Consider the following 19,714-nt stretch of genomic DNA (forward strand, 5'->3'; position numbering starts at 1 on the left):
GAGAGGGGAGAAGAGGAGAGGAGAGGAGAGGGAGAGGGGGGAGAAGAGAAGAGGGAGAGGGGGGAGAAGAGAAGAGGGAGAGGGGAGAAGAGGAGAGGGGGGAGAAGAGGAGAGTGGGGAGGAGAGGGAGAGGGGAGAGGAGGTACTGTTTGTCACACCGTTCCACTCAGAGGACTCTACTGTTATCAAGTGGGCATTTCAGTGAAGTGAACAAGTGCACACTTCAGGAGAAAGGAGTGATAATTGGGACAATTTTTCTTTCTAGTCTACAGTCCTGCGTCTGTGACACCAGATTACCACCTAGTGGCCATAAGAGGAACTGTCCTGTCAGTGTGTTTTTACTGCTGGCTCAAAACAACACATGACCTGCAAACAGGATATGATTCATGTGTGAGTACTAAAAGCATATGAATATAGTATATTATAGTATATTTGATATATATGTGGGTCTGATAAGTAAACACTCTTAATGTTTGCTGTTTTATCACTCAGAAGAACAATGTGTCAGGACATACGCCAGAGATGAGAAGCAGGTACGTGGAATCAACATTTAATCAGGAACAGACAAAGACAAGAACAGCGTCAGCACACGGGTACAAAACCACAAACCACAATTAATGCTGAAGCAGGGAACAGATCAGGAACCAGACAGATGTAGGGAAGGTAATGACAGAGGTGACTGAGTCCAGGTCCAATACTCGTTGATGCGCGTGACGGGGGGAGCAGGTGTGTGTAATGATGGTGCAGGATGGAGAGTAATGCTGGTGAGCCTGGGGCCTTTGGGCTCCGGGGGGGGGGGGGGGGGGGGGGGGGGGCAGGTGTGTGTAATGATGGTGAGCCTGGGGCCTTTGGGCTCGAGGGAGGGGGAGGGGGGGGGGGGGCAGGTGTGTGTAATGATGGTGCAGGATGGAGAGTAATGCTGGTGAGCCTGGGGCCTTTGGGCTCCAGGGGGGGGGGGGGGGCGGGTGTGTGTAATGATGGTGAGCCTGGCGCCTTCGGGCTCCAGGGAGGGGGAGGGGGAGGGGGGGGAAGGCAGGTGTGTGTAATGATGGTGCAGGATGGAGAGTAATGCTGGTGAGCCTGGCGCCTTCTGGCTCCAGGGGGGGGGGGGGGGCAGGTGTGTGTAATGATGGTGAGCCTGGCGCCTTCGGGCTCCAGGGAGGGGGAGGGGGAGGGGGGGGAAGGCAGGTGTGTGTAATGATGGTGCAGGATGGAGAGTAATGCTGGTGAGCCTGGCGCCTTCTGGCTCCAGGGAGGGGGAGGGGGGAGCAGGTGTGACACATTGGGCACTATGTAACCAAACACATGTGAAACCTCATGATATGAGTGATAAGAAGTGTTTAAAAAGGTGAGTTCTGAACCCTGTAGACTACTGCACTACTTCTGAAGAAGACCAGAGTCATTTCAGAATGAAGACTGCTATAGTTCTGACGGTGTTGCTGTTCTGTCTGTCTGGGGCCTGGACTCAGGGAGAGAGTGGAGGGGTAACTAGTAGGTAGGTAGGTAGGTCTGTCTGTCTGTCTGTCTGTCATAATATACTATATTGTTAGGTACAGAATAGAGGTAGGTATGTGGGGGAAGTTGCACCTAGATGCTGATCTTGGGTCAGTTTAGCTTTTTCTCAACAAGTGGTTGAGGACAGGATTGGGGTTGGGTCATGGCTAAAAGGGATCCAACTTTTCTCAGATAAACGTCCTTTTTGACTTTTCTTAGCAGGTTAGGAGAATTAGGTTAAGGTTAGGAAAAGGGTTAGGATTAGCTCAAATGTTAAAAAATATCACCTTTTGATGTTAATTTGACAAAAGCTGGATCCCTTCTTGCCATGACCTTGAGGTTGGGGAAGCTGATCCTGATCTGTACCTAGGGAAAACCCTGGAGCTTAGTCCACAGTAAGACAGTTTGGTTTGTTTTTCATGGTTGTTAATGCTACAGCTTACTGTTCAGTCGTGTGGTCAGGTGCCACAAATGACTCAGGAAAATTGCAATTGGCTAAGAACAGAGCAGCACGGCTGGCCCTTGGACAGCTAATTCATATATGTTGTAGTCCGTCCAAATGGATAATCACACAGACTGATCTCAGTTAATTCATACTGTATGTTGTAGTCTGTCCAAGAGGGGAATCACACAGACTGATTTCAGTTAATTCATAGTGTATGTTGTAGTCTGTCCAAGAGGGGAATCACACAGACTGATCTCAGTTAATTCATACTGTATGTTGTAGTCTGTCCAAGAGGGGAATCACACAGACTGATTTCAGTTAATTCATAGTGTATGTTGTAGTCTGTCCAAGAGGGGAATCACACAGACTGGTCTCAGTTAATTCATACTGTATGTTGTAGTCTGTCCAAGAGGGGAATCACACAAGATTGACAGCCTGTAATTTTATTAAAATTGTTCAGATGATTACATGACAGTTTAGAGAGCAACATCATAACAATAATCTACATCATAACCAATATCCTAACATTTATAATCAATAACAAAATGAAGTAAACAACATCATAAAAACAAACCCCAACAACAAACCACGATAAAGACATAAAGACAAAAGCAAAAAGCAACACATTCTGGACACAAACAGATGAAATGTAGCTACTATCTATCAATAATAAAACCACCATGTTACCAAAACCCATGTTAGCCAGAACCCCATGTTACCCCATGTTACCCAAACCCCATGTTACCCCATGTTACCAAAACCCATGTTACCCCATGTTACCCAAACCCCATGTTACCCAAACCCCATGTTACCCCAACCCCATGTTACCCCATGTTACCCCATGTTACCCAAAACCCCATGTTACCCCATGTTACCAAAACCCCATGTTATCCAAACCCATTGTACCCCATGTTACCCCATGTTACCCCATGTTACCAAAACCCATGTTACCCCATGTTACCCAGAACCACATGTTACCCCATGTTACCCCATGTTACCAAAACCCATGTTACCCCATGTTACCCAGAACCACATGTTACCCCATGTTACCAAAACCCATGTTACCCCATGTTACCAAAACCCATGTTACCCCATGTTACCAAAACCCCATGTTACCCCATGTTACCAAAACCCATGTTACCCCATGTTACCAAAACCCATGTTACCATAACCCCATGTTACCAAAACCCCATGTTACCAAACCCCCATGTTACCCCATGTTACCCAGAACCCCATGTTACCCCATGTTACCAAAACCCCATGTTACCCCATGTTACCAAAACCCATGTTACCCCATGTTACCAAAACCCATGTTACCCCATGTTACCAAAACCCCATGTTACCCCATGTTACCAAAACCCATGTTACCCCATGTTACCAAAACCCCATGTTACCCCATGTTACCAAAACCCCATGTTACCCCCATGTTACCAAAACCCATGTTACCAAAACCCCATGTTACCAAAACCCATGTTACCAAAACCCCATGTTACCAAAACCCCATGTTACCCCATGTTACCAAAACCCCATGTTACCCAAAACCCCATGTTACCCCATGTTACCAAACCCCCATGTTACCACAACCCCATGTTACCACAACCCCATGTTACCCCATGTTACCCAAAACCCCATGTTACCCAAACCCCCATGTTACCAAACCCCCATGTTACCCAAACCCCATGTTACCAAAACCCCATGTTACCCAAAACCCCATGTTACCCAAACCCCCATGTTACCCAAAACCCCATGTTACCCAAACCCCCATGTTACCCAAACCCCCATGTTACCAAAAACCCATGTTACCCAAACCCCCATGTTACCCAAAACCCCATGTTACCCCATGTTACCCAAAACCCCATGTTACCCCATGTTACCCAGAACCCCATGTTACCCCATGTTACCAAACCCCCATGTTACCAAACCCCCATGTTACCAGAACCCCATGTTACCCAAAACCCCATGTTGCCAAAACCCCATGTTGCCAAAACCCCATGTTGCCAAAACCCCATGTTGCCAAAACCCCATGTTACCAAAACCCCATGTTTTTCTGGTGGTAAAAACCAAACTAAATGAATAATGGTGGTTGCAGTCACTCCTTTTAGATTTCTTCCAAGGTTCTAGAAAGAGAAACTAATTCTGAACTTGTTATTAAAATTAGAACCACTTCAGGTTTGTCACCACATTTTAAACACCAGTCCACTGCTGACCTTCGATTTAAAACACAAAACTGACCTAAAATCAGCATGTAGGGTCAGATTAATTCTACTCCTACTCCGTCCCCTGGGCTGCTCTCTCCTCTCCCGGTCCAGCTTCAGCTCTGGAGCTCAGAGAGACCATCTCCATGGCATTGACATAAAGATCCATGCTGCTCACCCTGTTCACTCTCTTCTGTCTCCTGGTGGGCTAGGGAGACACAGCACCAACAGTCAGACATTTACTCTCTAGTATCTCCATTCACTCCCCCCCTCACCCTCTCCCTCTAGTTTAAATGACTTGTAACATCTGAGTAAATGTCTTTACCTTGTAGTACAGGTAGGAGGTGGTGATGGCTGTCAGTAGGGTCAGCAGCACTACAAAGTGTCTGATGATGAAGGCTGGCAGAGGAGAGGCTGCAAACAGAAACACCTTTGATGAGGGGACTGATCATCATCACATAGATCTGTGGGAAATCTGTCAATGACAAAGTTATAAGTCTGGTTCATGTTCAGTTACCTGTGATGGCGAGGGAGAGGAGCTCACTCTCAGAGGAGAAGTTATGAGAGAAAACATAATTGTCATAAACACAGCTGTAGTTCCCTTGGTGGGAGTCATCTGCAGCAGGGAAGAGGAAGGCAGCAGAGTGATTGACAGCTTGCTGGATCTGGGTTCTGTTGGAGCCGGTGAACGTGAGGAGGAAGGAGCCTCCTGGGTACTGTGGCTGAGTGGAGCAGGTGATGGTGAAGTTGTAGCCCCTGAACATCTCGGCCCCCTGGTGGCCCCTGGAGACCCCTCCCATTGAGTCAGTCAGGAAGATTTCAGGCTGGACCAGGAGATCTGTAACAATAAAAGAGAACAAGATAAACCTCTTCAACTAGTTTCCTATAGATATGACAATAACATCAGCATGTAACAGTGCCAGCCACCCTCCCTCACAGTGCAACATGAGTAGTGGGCCTACAGTCACTGAGACAACATATGTTGATATCAGGCTTAAGCAGGACACCTGGAACAAGAGGAGAGAAAAAGAAAATGTAGCTCCTCAACTACTTTCCTCATTTAGATGTGACAATAACATGACATGTGACAGTGGTAGTGAGTACCCCACACCATGACTGACCCACCGCCAAACCGGTCATGCTGGAGTCTGTTTCTGACCGTTTGAGCAGACACATGCACATTTGTGGCCTGCTGGAGGTCATTTTGCAGGAATATGGCAGTGCTCCTCCTGCTCCTCCTTGCACAAAGGCGGAGGTAGCTGTCCTGCTGCTGGGTTGTTGCCCTCCTACGGCCTCCTCCACCTCTCCTGATGTACTGGCCTGTCTCCTGGTAGCGCCTCCGTGCTCTGGACACTACGCTGACAGACACAGCAAACCTTCTTACCAAATCAAATCAAATCAAATCAAATTTTATTTGTCACATACACATGGTTAGCAGATGTTAATGCGAGTGTAGCGAAATGCTTGTGCTTCTAGTTCCGACAATGCAGTAATAACCAACAAGTAATCTAACTAACAATTCCAAAACTACTGTCTTGTACACAGTGTAAGGGGATAAAGAATATGTACATAAGGATATATGAATGAGTGATGGTACAGAGCAGCATAGGCAAGATACAGTAGATGGTATCGAGTACAGTATGTACAAATGAGATGAGTATGTAAACAAAGTGGCATAGTTTAAAGTGGCTAGTGATACATGTATTACATAAGGATACAGTCGATGATATAGAGTACAGTATATACGTATGCATATGAGATGAATAATGTAGGGTAAGTAACATTATATAAGGTAGCATTGTTTAAAGTGGCTAGTGATATATTTACATCATTTCCCATCAATTCCCATTATTAAAGTGGCTGGAGTTGAGTCAGAGTCAGTGTGTTTGCAGCAGCCACTCAATGTTAGTGGTGGCTGTTTAACAGTCTGATGGCCTTGAGATAGAAGCTGTTTTTCAGTCTCTCGGTCCCAGCTTTGATGCACCTGTACTGACCTCGCCTTCTGGATGATAGCGGGGTGAACAGGCAGTGGCTCGGGTGGTTGATGTCCTTGATGATCTTTATGGCCTTCCTGTGACATCGGGTGGTGTAGGTGTCCTGGAGGGCAGGTAGTTTGCCCCCGGTGATGCGTTGTGCAGACCTCACCACCCTCTGGAGAGCCTTACGGTTGAGGGCGGAGCAGTTGCCGTACCAGGCGGTGATACAGCCCGCCAGGATGCTCTCGATTGTGCATCTGTAGAAGTTTGTGAGTGCTTTTGGTGACAAGCCAAATTTCTTCAGCCTCCTGAGGTTGAAGAGGCGCTGCTGCGCCTTCTTCACAATGCTGTCTGTGTGAGTGGACCAATTCAGTTTGTCTGTGATGTGTATGCCGAGGAACTTAAAACTTGCTACCCTCTCCACTACTGTTCCATCGATGTGGATAGGGGGGTGTTCCCTCTGCTGTTTCCTGAAGTCCACAATCATCTCCTTAGTTTTGTTGACGTTGAGTGTGAGGTTATTTTCCTGACACCACACTCCGAGGGCCCTCACCTCCTCCCTGTAGGCCGTCTCGTCGTTGTTGGTAATCAAGCCTACCACTGTTGTGTCGTCCGCAGACTTGATGATTGAGTTGGAGGCGTGCGTGGCCACGCAGTCGTGGGTGAACAGGGAGTACAGGAGAGGGCTCAGAACGCACCCTTGTGGGGCCCCAGTGTTGAGGATCAGCGGGGAGGAGATGTTGTTGCCTACCCTCACCACCTGGGGGCGGCCCGTCAGGAAGTCCAGTACCCAGTTGCACAGGGCGGGGTCGAGACCCAGGGTCTCGAGCTTGATGACGAGCTTGGAGGGTACTATGGTGTTGAATGCCGAGCTGTAGTCAATGAACAGCATTCTCACATAGGTATTCCTCTTGTCCAGATGGGTTAGGGCGGTGTGCAGTGTGGTTGAGATTGCATCGTCTGTGGACCTATTTGGGCGGTAAGCAAATTGGAGTGGGTCTAGGGTGTCAGGTAGGGTGGAGGTGATATGGTCCACAGCTCGCATTGATGTGCCATCCTGGATGAGCTGCACTACCTGAGCCACTTGTGTGGGTTGTAGACTCCGTCTCATGCTACCACTAGAGTGAAAGCACCGCCAGCATTCAAAAGTGACCAAAACATCAGCCAGGAAGCATAGGAACTGAGAAGTGGTCTGTGGTCACCACCTGCAGAACCACTCCTTTATTGGGGGTGTCTTGCTAATTGCCTATAATTTCCACCTGTTGTCTATTCCATTTGCACAACAGCATGTGAAATTTATTATCAATCAGTGTTGCTTCCTAAGTGGACAGTTTGATTTCACAGAAGTGTGATTGACTTGGAGTTACATTGTGTTGTTTAAGTGTTCCCTTTATTTTTTTGAGCAGTGTATTTTGCAAAGCAGATTTAAAAGCTAAACAGTTGTCATGAGAGGTGCAGAGGAAGATGTGTGAATGAAGGAAATCAGTTGACTATAATTATAGTATCTTGTTATTACCTGAGCAGATCACTGTGAGTCCAGGAAGGAGTTCATCTGATTTTCTACACTCCTTCAGTACAGACTCAGACCCAGAACAGAAAACTCTAATCCCTCTAGTGGTGTTTCCAGGTGGTACTGAAACAGTGGAGCCACAACCCAGCTGTCTACACACTACTGCAGCTACATCCCTCTGGTTCCTGTCGTCAGTTCCCACAGTCCTCCACTCTCCCTGGTCGTACCACTCCACTCCACCAGCACAGCGACTGACTCCTCCCACCAGCCTCACATCATCAGGCTCTGAGAAAAGAAAAGAGAGAGACAGTAATCTTACTATTTTCTCACTAAAACACACCTATATTGTCTCTCATATTCTTCACTCCAGGTGAGAAACAATGTTGATTGAGTGACACACTTTCTTACCTGAGCATGTTAGTCCAACAGCATTACCAGGTAGGCAGGTGTTCTTTCTGTCTGAGGTGTCACAGTCCAGGAGAAGGGACTCATTGCCTTTACACTGGAACTCTTTATCCCAGGTCTGACCCTCACCTTCTCCATAGAGCCCCCCCTGTAGAGCTGCAGGAGCCCCACAGCCAAACTCCCCACAGACTACCTCTGCATCCTGCCGGTCAAAGTCAGCTTCACACACTGAGGCCCAGGACTGATTGGACTTCACCTCCACTCTCCCAGAGCAGAGACCAGCTCCATCCACAAGCCGCACAGACTCTGGAGAAAAAGAGTTGGTTCAACATTCAATCAGTTTTATTGATGACACAGTCGAGGACTGAACACAATATGTTGGATAAAAGATAGTAGTTTTCTATGTTTGATACTGTAAGAGGTAGAAATGGGTTCTTAGTCACTCAGGATCGGGTTGGGAATAATGCAGGCAGGAGACAGGAATAAGTTCACTTCACTTTATAGAAAATAAACAGCTGGACATCCATCAGGCAGCTTTACTTCAGTACCATCTGAACTACAATGATCTGCCCATGAACATCTCCCATAAACCAATATGACAAACACAAATATAATGTTTAACTACATCTGACATCTCTCCCTCTATTTAAATGAAATAAAACACATAAAACATGATACATGGTAATATTGTATAATGTATAAATAAATCTCTCAATATGACCAGTCTCTTACCTGAACAGATCACATGATGATAATATCCACCAAAACAGTAACCAGGTCCTCCTATGCCACACTGTCTAATAGAAGACTCATGTCCACTACAACTATATAGTGTGACTCCTCTTCTTCTATATTCAACCAGAACTCTAGATTCAGCTACAGGATTCCCACAGTCCAGCTCTCTACACAAAACCTTAACCTGTATCCTCATTCTCCACCACATAGAACAAAGACCTGACCACTCTCCTCTGTAGAAGACTTCCACTGTCCCAGAACAGGAAGTGGTTCCATTCACCAGTCTGACTGAGAGTTCAGCTGTAAACAGCAGAGAGGAAAACACAGTGGTGAGGACAGATGATGACAGTGATTCTGTTATTCTAACAGCAGTAATGCTTTGTGGTTGACAAGTATTAGTAGTTCCATAAAACACTACTTGTTATTGGGGTTTAGAATGGTTTGTATGGACACATGAATTTCTCCATGTGGGATAATAAAGTTGACTAATATTGAACTGCTATAATCACTGTAGATTTATACTCTACCTACCTGGTGGACTGACACTTTGAGCCTGGAGATCTGAGGAGAAAGAGAGAGACAGAGGAGAAAGAGAGAGAAAATGAACATCAACATGACCTTTCATGATGTGATCGGAAGACAGTCTTATTATGAGGTTTCACATGTGTTTGGTTACATTGTGCCCATGTTCTTCTGAGTGATAAAACAGCAAACATTAAGAGACCCACATATATAATAAATATACTATATTCATATGCTTTTAGTACTAACACATGAATCATATCATGTTTGCAGGTCATGAGTTGTTTTGAGCCCCCCCTCTCCTCTCCTTCCCCCTCTTCTCCTCCCCTCTTCTCCCCCTTCCCATCTCATCTTCTCCCCCTCTCCTTTTATCTAATCTTCTCCTTTCTTCTCCTCTTCCTTTCCTCTCCTCCCCCTCTCCTTCCTCCTACCCTCCTCCCCTCCCGTCCTTCCCCTCTTCTCCCCCTCTCGTCCCACTCTCCTTCCCCCTACCCTCCTACCTTATTATTATCTATCCTGATGTCTAGTCACTTTACCCTGCCTTCATGTACATATCTACCTCAAATACCTTATTATTATTATCTATCCTGATGTCTAGTCACTTTACCCTGCCTTCATGTACATATCTACCTCAAATACCTTATTATTATCTATCCTGATGTCTAGTCACTTTACCCTGCCTTCATGTACATATTGGTGCATTAGGAAAGTATTCAGACCCCTTATCTTTTCAAATTTTGTTACTTTATAACCTTATTCTAATATTAATTTAAAAACAATCGTCATCAATCTACACACAATACCCCATAATTACATCACAATACCCCATAATTACATCACAATACCCCATAATTACATCACATTACCCCATAACGACATCACAATACCCCATAATTACATCACAATACCCCATAATTACATCACAATACCCCATAATTACATCACAATACCCCATAATGACATCACAATACCCCATAATTACATCACATTACCCCATAACGACATCACAATACCCCATAATTACATCACAATACCCCATAATTACATCACATTACCCCATAACGACATCACAATACCCCATAATTACATCACAATACCCCATAATTACATCACAATACCCCATAATGACATCACAATACCCCATAATGACACAGAAAAAACAGGTATTTAGAATCTTTTGCTAATTTATTAGAAATAAAAAACAGAAAAACACTATCGTTCAACAGTTTGGTGTCACTTAGAAATGTCCTTGTTTTTGAAGGAAAAGCACATTTGTTGTCCATTAAAATAACATCAATTTGATCAGAAATACAGTGTAGAGATTGTAAATGTTGTAAATGACTATTGTAGATGGAAACAACACATTTTTTATGGAATATCTACAGAGGCCAATTATCAGCAACCATCACTCCTGTGTTCCAATGGCACGTTGTGTTAGCTAATCCAAGTTTATCATTTTAAAAGGCTAATTGATCATTAGAAAATACTTTTGCAATTATGTTATCATAGCTGAAAACTGTTGTTCTGATTAAAGAAGCAATAAAACTGTCCTTGTTTAGACTAGTTGGTGTCTGGAGCATCAGCATTTGTGCGTTCGATTACAGGCTCAAAATGGCAAGAAACAAATAACTTTCTTCTGAAACTCATCAGACTATTCTTGTTCTGAGAAATGAAGGCTATTCCATGTGAGAAATTGTCAAGAAACTGAAGATCTCGTACAACGCTGTGTACTACTCCATTCACAGAACAGCGCAAATTGGCCCTAACCAGAACAGAAAGAGGAGTGGGAGGCCTCAGTGCACAACTGAGCAAGAGGACAAGTACATTAGAGTGCCTAGTTAGAGAAACAGAAGCCTCACAAGTCCTCAACTGGCAGCTTCATTAAATAGTACCCGCAAAACACCAGTCTCAACGTCAACAGTGAAGAGACGACTCCGGGATGCTGGCCTTCTAGGCAGAATTCCTCTGTCCAGTGTCTGTGTTATTTTGCCCATCTTAATCTTTTATTTCTATTGGCCAGTCTGAGATATGGCTTTTTCTTTGTAACTCTGCCTTCAAGACTCTTGCTAGAGCTGGTCGACCGGCCAAACTGAGTAATCGGGGAAGAAGGGCCTTGGTCAGGGAGGTGACCAAGAACCCGATGGTCACCCTGACAGAGCTCCAGTGTTCCTCTGTGGAGATGAGAGAACCTTCCAGAAGGACAACAATCTCTGCAGAACTCCACAAATCAGGCCGTTATGGTAGAATGGACAGACGGAAGCCACTCCTCAGTAAAAGGAACATGACCGCCCTCTTGGAGTTTGCCAAAAGGTGCCACAAGGCACCTAAAGACTCTCAGACCATGAGAAACAAGATCCTCTGGTCTGAAGAAACCAACATTCTTTGGCCTGAATGATAAGCGTCACATCTGGAGGAAACCTGGCATGAATAATGTAATATATTTCAGTTGCTTATTTTTTATTTTTTTTACAAATTTGCAAACATTTCTAAAAACTGGTTTTTGGTTTGCTATTATGGGGTATAGTGATGTCAGTATGGGGTATAGTGAGGTATAGTGAGGTCATTATGAGGTATTGTAATGTCATTATGGGGTATTGTGATGTCATTATGGGGTTTAGTGATGTCATTATGGGGTATTGTGATGTCATTATTGGGTATAGTGATGTCATTGTGGGGTTTAGTGATGTCATTATGGGGTATAGTGATGTCATTATGGGGTATTGTGATGTCATTATGGGGTATAGTGATGTCATTATGGGATATAGTGATGTCATTATGGGGTATTGTGATGTCATTATGGGGTATAGTGATGTCATTATGGGGTATTGTGATGTCATTATGAGATATAGTGATGTCATTATGGGATATAGTGATGTCATTATGGGGTATAGTGATGTCATTATGGGATATAGTGATGTCATTATGGGGTATAGTGATGTCATTATGGGGTATAGTGTGTAGACTAAGGGGGGAAATAAACAATATAATTAATTTTGGAATAAGGCTGTAAAATATCAAAATGTGTTAAAAGTCAAGATGTCTGAATACTTTCTGAATGCACTTTATCACAACCAGTAAATGTTCAACTTGAATTCAAATCTTTTATCATCTACAATGTTGATTTACTGTCATTGCATTTCAAATTGCTACACTTGATCAACAAGTTTAGTTTTATTTCATAACATTTATGATTTTGTCAATTTCATTATTGTCTTGGGGATGTTTCATAGTATTTCTGATTATCTTTTAACTTACCAGAACCAAGGAACCATTTTGTTTCACAGAAAACCACAGAACCACTACAGCAATATAGGCCTACAGTTACGTTCGTTGAAAGATGGATTAGACCAAGGTGCAGCGTGAATATAAATATAGGCCTACTGTTACGTTCGTTGAAAGATGGATTAGACCAAGGTGCAGCGTGAATATGAATATAGGCCTACTGTTACGTTCGTTGAAAGATGGATTAGACCAAGGTGCAGCGTGGATATAAATATAGGCCTACTGTTACGTTCGTTGAAAGATGGATTAGACCAAGGTGCAGCGTGAATATAAATATAGGCCTACTGTTACGTTCGTTGAAAGATGGATTAGACCAAGGTGCAGCGTGGATATAAATATAGGCCTACTGTTACGTTCGTTGAAAGATGGATTAGACCAAGGTGCAGCGTGGATATAAATATAGGCCTACTGTTACGTTCGTTGAAAGATGGATTAGACCAAGGTGCAGCGTGGATATAAATATAGGCCTACTGTTACGTTCGTTGGAAGATGGATTAGACCAAGGTGCAGCGTGGATATAAATATAGGCCTACTGTTACGTTCATTGAAAGATGGATTAGACCAAGGTGCAGCGTGGATATAAATATAGGCCTACTGTTACGTTCGTTGAAAGATGGATTAGACCAAGGTGCAGCGTGGATATAAATATAGGCCTACTGTTACGTTCGTTGAAAGATGGATTAGACCAAGGTGCAGCGTGGATATAAATATAGGCCTACTGTTACGTTCGTTGAAAGATGGATAGGACAAGGTGCAGCGTGGATATAAATATAGGCCTACTGTTACGTTTGTTGAAAGATGGATAGGACAAGGTGCAGCGTGAATATAAATATAGGCCTACTGTTACGTTCGTTGAAAGATGGATAGGACAAGGTGCAGCGTGAATATAAATATAGGCCTACTGTTACGTTCGTTGAAAGATGGATTAGACCAAGGTGCAGCGTGGATATAAATATAGGCCTACTGTTACGTTCGTTGAAAGATGGATTAGACCAAGGTGCAGCGTGAATATAAATATAGGCCTACTGTTACGTTTGTTGAAAGATGGATTAGACCAAGGTGCAGCATGAATATAAATATAGGCCTACTGTTACGTTCGTTGAAAGATGGATTAGACCAAGGTGCAGCGTGAATATAAATATAGGCCTACTGTTACGTTTGTTGAAAGATGGATTAGACCAAGGTGCAGCATGAATATAAATATAGGCCTACTGTTACGTTCGTTGGAAGATGGATTAGACCAAGGTGCAGCGTGGATATAAATATAGGCCTACTGTTACGTTCGTTGAAAGATGGATTAGACCAAGGTGCAGCGTGGATATAAATATAGGCCTACTGTTACGTTCGTTGAAAGATGGATAGGACAAGGTGCAGCGTGGATATAAATATAGGCCTACTGTTACGTTCGTTGAAAGATGGATAGGACAAGGTGCAGCGTGGATATAAATATAGGCCTACTGTTACGTTCGTTGAAAGATGGATAGGACAAGGTGCAGCGTGGATATAAATATAGGCCTACTGTTACGTTCGTTGAAAGATGGATAGGACAAGGTGCAGCGTGAATATAAATATAGGCCTACTGTTACGTTCGTTGAAAGATGGATAGGACAAGGTGCAGCGTGAATATAAATATAGGCCTACTGTTACGTTCGTTGAAAGATGGATTAGACCAAGGTGCAGCGTGGATATAAATATAGGCCTACTGTTACGTTCGTTGAAAGATGGATTAGACCAAGGTGCAGCGTGGATATAAATATAGGCCTACTGTTACGTTCGTTGAAAGATGGATTAGACCAAGGTGCAGCGTGGATATAAATATAGGCCTACTGTTACGTTCGTTGAAAGATGGATTAGACCAAGGTGCAGCGTGGATATAAATATAGGCCTACTGTTACGTTCGTTGAAAGATGGATTAGACCAAGGTGCAGCGTGGATATAAATATAGGCCTACTGTTACGTTCGTTGAAAGATGGATTAGACCAAGGTGCAGCGTGGATATAAATATAGGCCTACTGTTACGTTCGTTGAAAGATGGATTAGACCAAGGTGCAGCGTGAATATAAATATAGGCCTACTGTTACGTTCGTTGAAAGATGGATTAGACCAAGGTGCAGCGTGGTAGGCGTACATCATACATTTATTAAATGATCACCAAAAAACAAGAAAGATAAACGACACGTAAAGTTTTGTAGCGCTAACACAGCAACTATACAAAAACAAGATCCCACAATCTAAGGTGGGAAAAAGGGCTGCCTAAGTATGATCCCCAATCAGAGACAACGATAAACAGCTGCCTCTGATTGGGAACCATACTAGACCAACAAAGAAATAGAAACATAGATATACAAAAACTAGAGTACCCACCCTAGTCACACCCTGGCCTAATCAAATAGAGAATAAACAAGGGAGAGAGTTGAGTTATGTACTAGACTGGTGGGTGTCAGGGAGAGAGTTGAGTTATGTACTAGACTGGTGATTTATAAGCCTAAAACCGAGATTATAAGAAGACACCTTTGTTTCATCACAAAACCAGAGAGCAACATCTGTCCAGTGAAGTCCACAAAACATATTACCTGTAACAAACAGATACATGACCTACAGCAGGTCAAGCAAGGTCATGTTTCTGAATATGATGTGGCTGTAAACTCAATCGTTATACCTTTCCTATTGTGTGTGTGTGTGTGTGTGTGTGTGTGTGTGTGTGTGTGTGTGTGTGTGTGTGTGTGTGTGTGTGTGTGTGTGTGTGTGTGTGTGTGTGTGTGTGTGTGTGTGTGTGTGTGTGTGTGTGTGTGTGTGTGTGAGTGAGTAGAAAACACATGTTGACTCCTCATGGGCAACGATGTGCCAGGCCAGCTAGTTAACATTAACCTACTACATCTAGCTACATGTTGAACTTCCATCCTGTCAGGCCAGCTAGTTAACATTAACCTACTACATTTAGCTACATGTTGAACTTCCATCCTGTCAGGCCAGCTAGTTAACATTAACCTACTACATCTAGCTACATGTTGAACTTCCATCCTCTCAGGCCAGCTAGTTAACATTAACCTACTACATCTAGCTACATGTTGAACCTCCATCCTCTCAGGCCAGCTAGTTAACATTAGCCTACTACATCTAGCTACAGTACATGTTGAACTTCCATCCTGTCAGGCCAGCTAGTTAACATTAGCCTACTACATCTAGCTACAGTACATGTTGAACCTCCATCCTCTCAGGCCAGCTAGTTAACATTAGCCTACTACATCTAGCTACAGTACATGTTGAACCTCCATCCTCTCAGGCCAGCTAGTTAACATTAGCCTACTACATCTAGCTACAGTACATGTTGAACTTCCATCCTCTCAGGCCAGCTAGTTAACATTAGCCTACTACATCTAGCTACAGTACATGTTGAACTTCCATCCTGTCAGGCCAGCTAGTTAACATTAGCCTACTACATCTAGCTACATGTTGAACTTCCATCCTCTCAGGCCAGCTAGTTAACATTAGCCTACTACATCTAGCTACATGTTGAACTTCCATCCTGTCAGGCCAGCTAGTTAACATTAACCTACTACATCTAGCTACATGTTGAACCTCCATCCTGTCAGGCCAGCTAGTTAACATTAACCTACTACATCTAGCTACATGTTGATCTTCCATCCTGTCAGGCCAGCTAGTTAACATTAGCCTACTACATCTAGCTACAGTACATGTTGAACCTCCATCCTCTCAGGCCAGCTAGTTAACATTAACCTACTACATCTTGCTACATTTTGAACTTCCATCCTCTCAGGCCAGCTAGTTAACATTAGCCTACTTCATCTAGCTACATGTTGAACTTCCATCCTCTCAGGCCAGCTAGTTAACATTAGCCTACTACATCTAGCTACATGTTGAACTTCCATCCTGTTAGGCCAGCTAGTTAACATTAGCCTACTACATCTAGCTACATGTTGAACCTCCATCCTCTCAGGCCAGCTAGTTAACATTAACCTACCACATCTAGCTACATGTTGAACTTCCATCCTCTCAGGCCAGCTAGTTAACATTAACCTACTACATCTAGCTACATGTTGAACCTCCATCCTGTCAGGCCAGCTAATTAACATTAACCTACTACATCTAGCTACATGTTGAACCTCCATCCTCTCAGGCCAGCTAGTTAACATTAACCTACTACATCTAGCTACATGTTGAACCTCCATCCTGTCAGGCCAGGGCCACAACGTATGAATTTCAAATCAAATCAAATGTTATTAGTCACATGTAGGTAGAGTTATTATAGTCACATGTAGTTAGAGTTATTATAGTCACATGTAGGTAGAGTTATTATAGTCACATGTAGGTAGAGTTATTATAGTCACATGTAGGTAGAGTTATTATAGTGACATGTAGGTAGAGTTATTATAGTCACATGTAGGTAGAGTTATTATAGTCACATGTAGGTAGAGTTATTATAGTCACATGTAGGTAGAGTTATTATAGTGACATGTAGGTAGAGTTATTATAGTGACATGTAGGTAGAGTTATTATAGTCACATGTAGGTAGAGTTATTATAGTGACATGTAGGTAGAGTTATTATAGTGACCATGCACACATAGATGACAACAGGGAGTAGCAGTGGTGTAAGGGGGGGGGGGGGGGGCAATGCAAATAGTCTTGGTAGCCATTTGACTAGATGTTCAGGAGTCTTATGGCTTCTTATGGAGGTAGAAGCTGTTTAGAAGCCTCTTGAACCTAGACTTAGTGCTCTGGTACTGCGTGTCGTGCGGTAGCAGAGAGAACAGTCTATGACTGGGGTGGCTGGGGTATTTGACATGTTTTAGGGCCTTCCTCTGACACCGCCTGGTATAGAGGTCCTGGATGGCAGGAAGCTTGGCCCCAGTGATGTACTGGGCTTTCCTCTGACACTGCCTGGTATAGAGGTCCTGGATGGCAGGAAGCTTGGCCCCAGTGATGTACTGGGCTTTCCTCTGACACTGCCTGGTATAGAGGTCCTGGATGGCAGGAAGCTTGGCCCCAGTGATGTACTGGGCTTTCCTCTGACACTGCCTGGTATAGAGGTCCTGGATGGCAGGGAGCTGGGCCCCAGTGATGTACTGGGCCGTACGCACTACCCTCTATAGTGTCATGCGGTCGAAGGCCGAGCAGTTGCCATACCAGGCAGTGATGCAACCCATCAGGATGCTCTCGATGGTGCAGCTGTAGAACCTTTTGAGGATCTGAGGACCCATGCCAAATCTTTTCAGTCTCCTGAGGGGAAATAGGTTTTGTCGTGCCCTCTTCACAACTGTCTTGGTGTGCTTAGACCATGTTAGTTTGTTGGTAATGTGGACACCAAGGAACTTGAAGCTCTCAACCTGCTCCATTGCAGGTTGAATTTGTGGCTGGATCAGAATCTCTGTTATAATCATTGTCCAGTACAGAGAATAAAAACAACAAGTCCAACTCCCTCCACCCATGGCTAAATTAGGAAAGTGATTATTTTAGCTAGCTAGACAACAACACAATGAGATGCATTCAAGATTTTTTCTGTAAACGATGTTTGGCTTGTGATGTGATTCACAGCTGAGCTCACTCAGTTTAGCTCAACGCTGATTGGCTATTAATCAATAAAACATTTATCAAGGGAGGCAAAATTCCTGCTGGTTTCTCTTTCATTCACTGCTGTGGGCAACAATATAATAAACCCACACAGTATCTAGAACTACACAATTATTAAATATTTACTGACTAGGAAATATAATAAACCACACAGTTTCTAGAACTACACAATTATTAAATATTTACAGACTAGAAATATAATAAACCACACAGTATCTAGAACTACACAATTATTACATATTTACTGACTAGGAAATATAATAAACCGCACAGTATCTAGAACTACACAATTATTAAATATTTACTGACTAGAAATATAATAAACCACACAGTATCTAGAACTACACAACTACAAAATCTCAAAGTGAATTTAAATGCTATTTGGCCCTAAACAGACAGTCTGCCACTGTGAGCACCGTTTGTTCAAAAGACAAGTTCTAATTGACACACCAATTAGAACCTCACACAAAATATTAAAATCTACAATAGAACCAATTGCCCTTTATGGAGGTAAACTGTGGGGTCCACTAACCAATCAAGATTGTAAATACTGCATGGAGAAATCACTAATTAATATCCATCACTAATTAATATCCATCACTAATTAATATCCATCACTAATTAATATCCATCAATAATTAATATCCATCACTAATTAATATCCATCACTAATTAATATCCATCACTAATTAATATCCATCACTAATTCATATCCATCAATAATTAATATCCATCACTAATAAATATCCATCACTAATTCATATCCATTACTAATTAACATCCATCACTAATTAATATCCATCACTAATTAATACCCATCACTAATTAATATCCATCACTAATTCATATCCATCAATAATTAATATCCATCACTAATAAATATCCATCACTAATTCATATCCATCACTAATTCATATCCATCACTAATTAATATCCATCACTAATTAATACCCAGAAACAAGACTTCAATGTCTATAACCACATAAAAACAAGAGACCAGCACTGAAATACTAAGAGATGAACATAGAGAAAAGTCCCTTCATCCAGCTGGTCCTGAAGCTTAGTTCACAAACCACTACTAACCCAACAAAGCCTCAGGACAGAACTCAGACAGTCTGGCCCAAACAAATTATAACCAAACATAGATAAACGATGGCAAACTATCTGACCACCGTGACTGATAGAAAACGGAGAAAAAAATGGACAATGTACAGACTCAGTGAGTATAGCCTTGCTATTGAGAGAGGTAGGCAGAGAGGAGACAGGCTATGTGCCCACTGCCCACAAAATGAGTTGGATACTGAGTTGTACTTCCTAACCTCCTGCCAAATGTACAACGATATAAGAGACACATATTTCCCTCAGATTACAAAGACCCCAAAATAATTTGAAAACAAATATAATATTGACAAGCTCCCGTATCTGTTAGGTAAAATACCACAGTGTGCAATCATGAGCCCTTCCTTGACAATTTCTCTCTCCTCCACAAATATCCCCTCCCCTCCTCTCTCCCCTCCCCTTCTCTATCATTCTCTCTCCTCCAAAAATCTATCTCCCCTG

General features: G+C 43.1%; 1 protein-coding gene across 1 annotated transcript in view; it reads right to left on the minus strand.

The window, feature by feature from the left end:
* Positions 1-614: 614 nt before the first annotated feature.
* LOC118966654 (scavenger receptor cysteine-rich type 1 protein M130-like) overlaps positions 615-19,714 on the minus strand; it is a 36,165-nt gene continuing 17,065 nt past the window's right edge. Inside the window, exons 2-4 of the mRNA XM_036989388.1 lie at positions 8,029-8,331; positions 4,788-4,972; positions 615-620 (exon numbers count right to left, since the gene is read on the minus strand). Of these exons, the coding sequence (XP_036845283.1) occupies positions 615-620; positions 4,788-4,972; positions 8,029-8,331 (494 nt within the window). The remainder of the gene's footprint in view (positions 621-4,787; positions 4,973-8,028; positions 8,332-19,714) is intronic.

Source organism: Oncorhynchus mykiss, chromosome 10, assembly GCF_013265735.2.
Source record: "Oncorhynchus mykiss isolate Arlee chromosome 10, USDA_OmykA_1.1, whole genome shotgun sequence".
Classification (NCBI taxonomy): domain Eukaryota; kingdom Metazoa; phylum Chordata; class Actinopteri; order Salmoniformes; family Salmonidae; genus Oncorhynchus; species Oncorhynchus mykiss.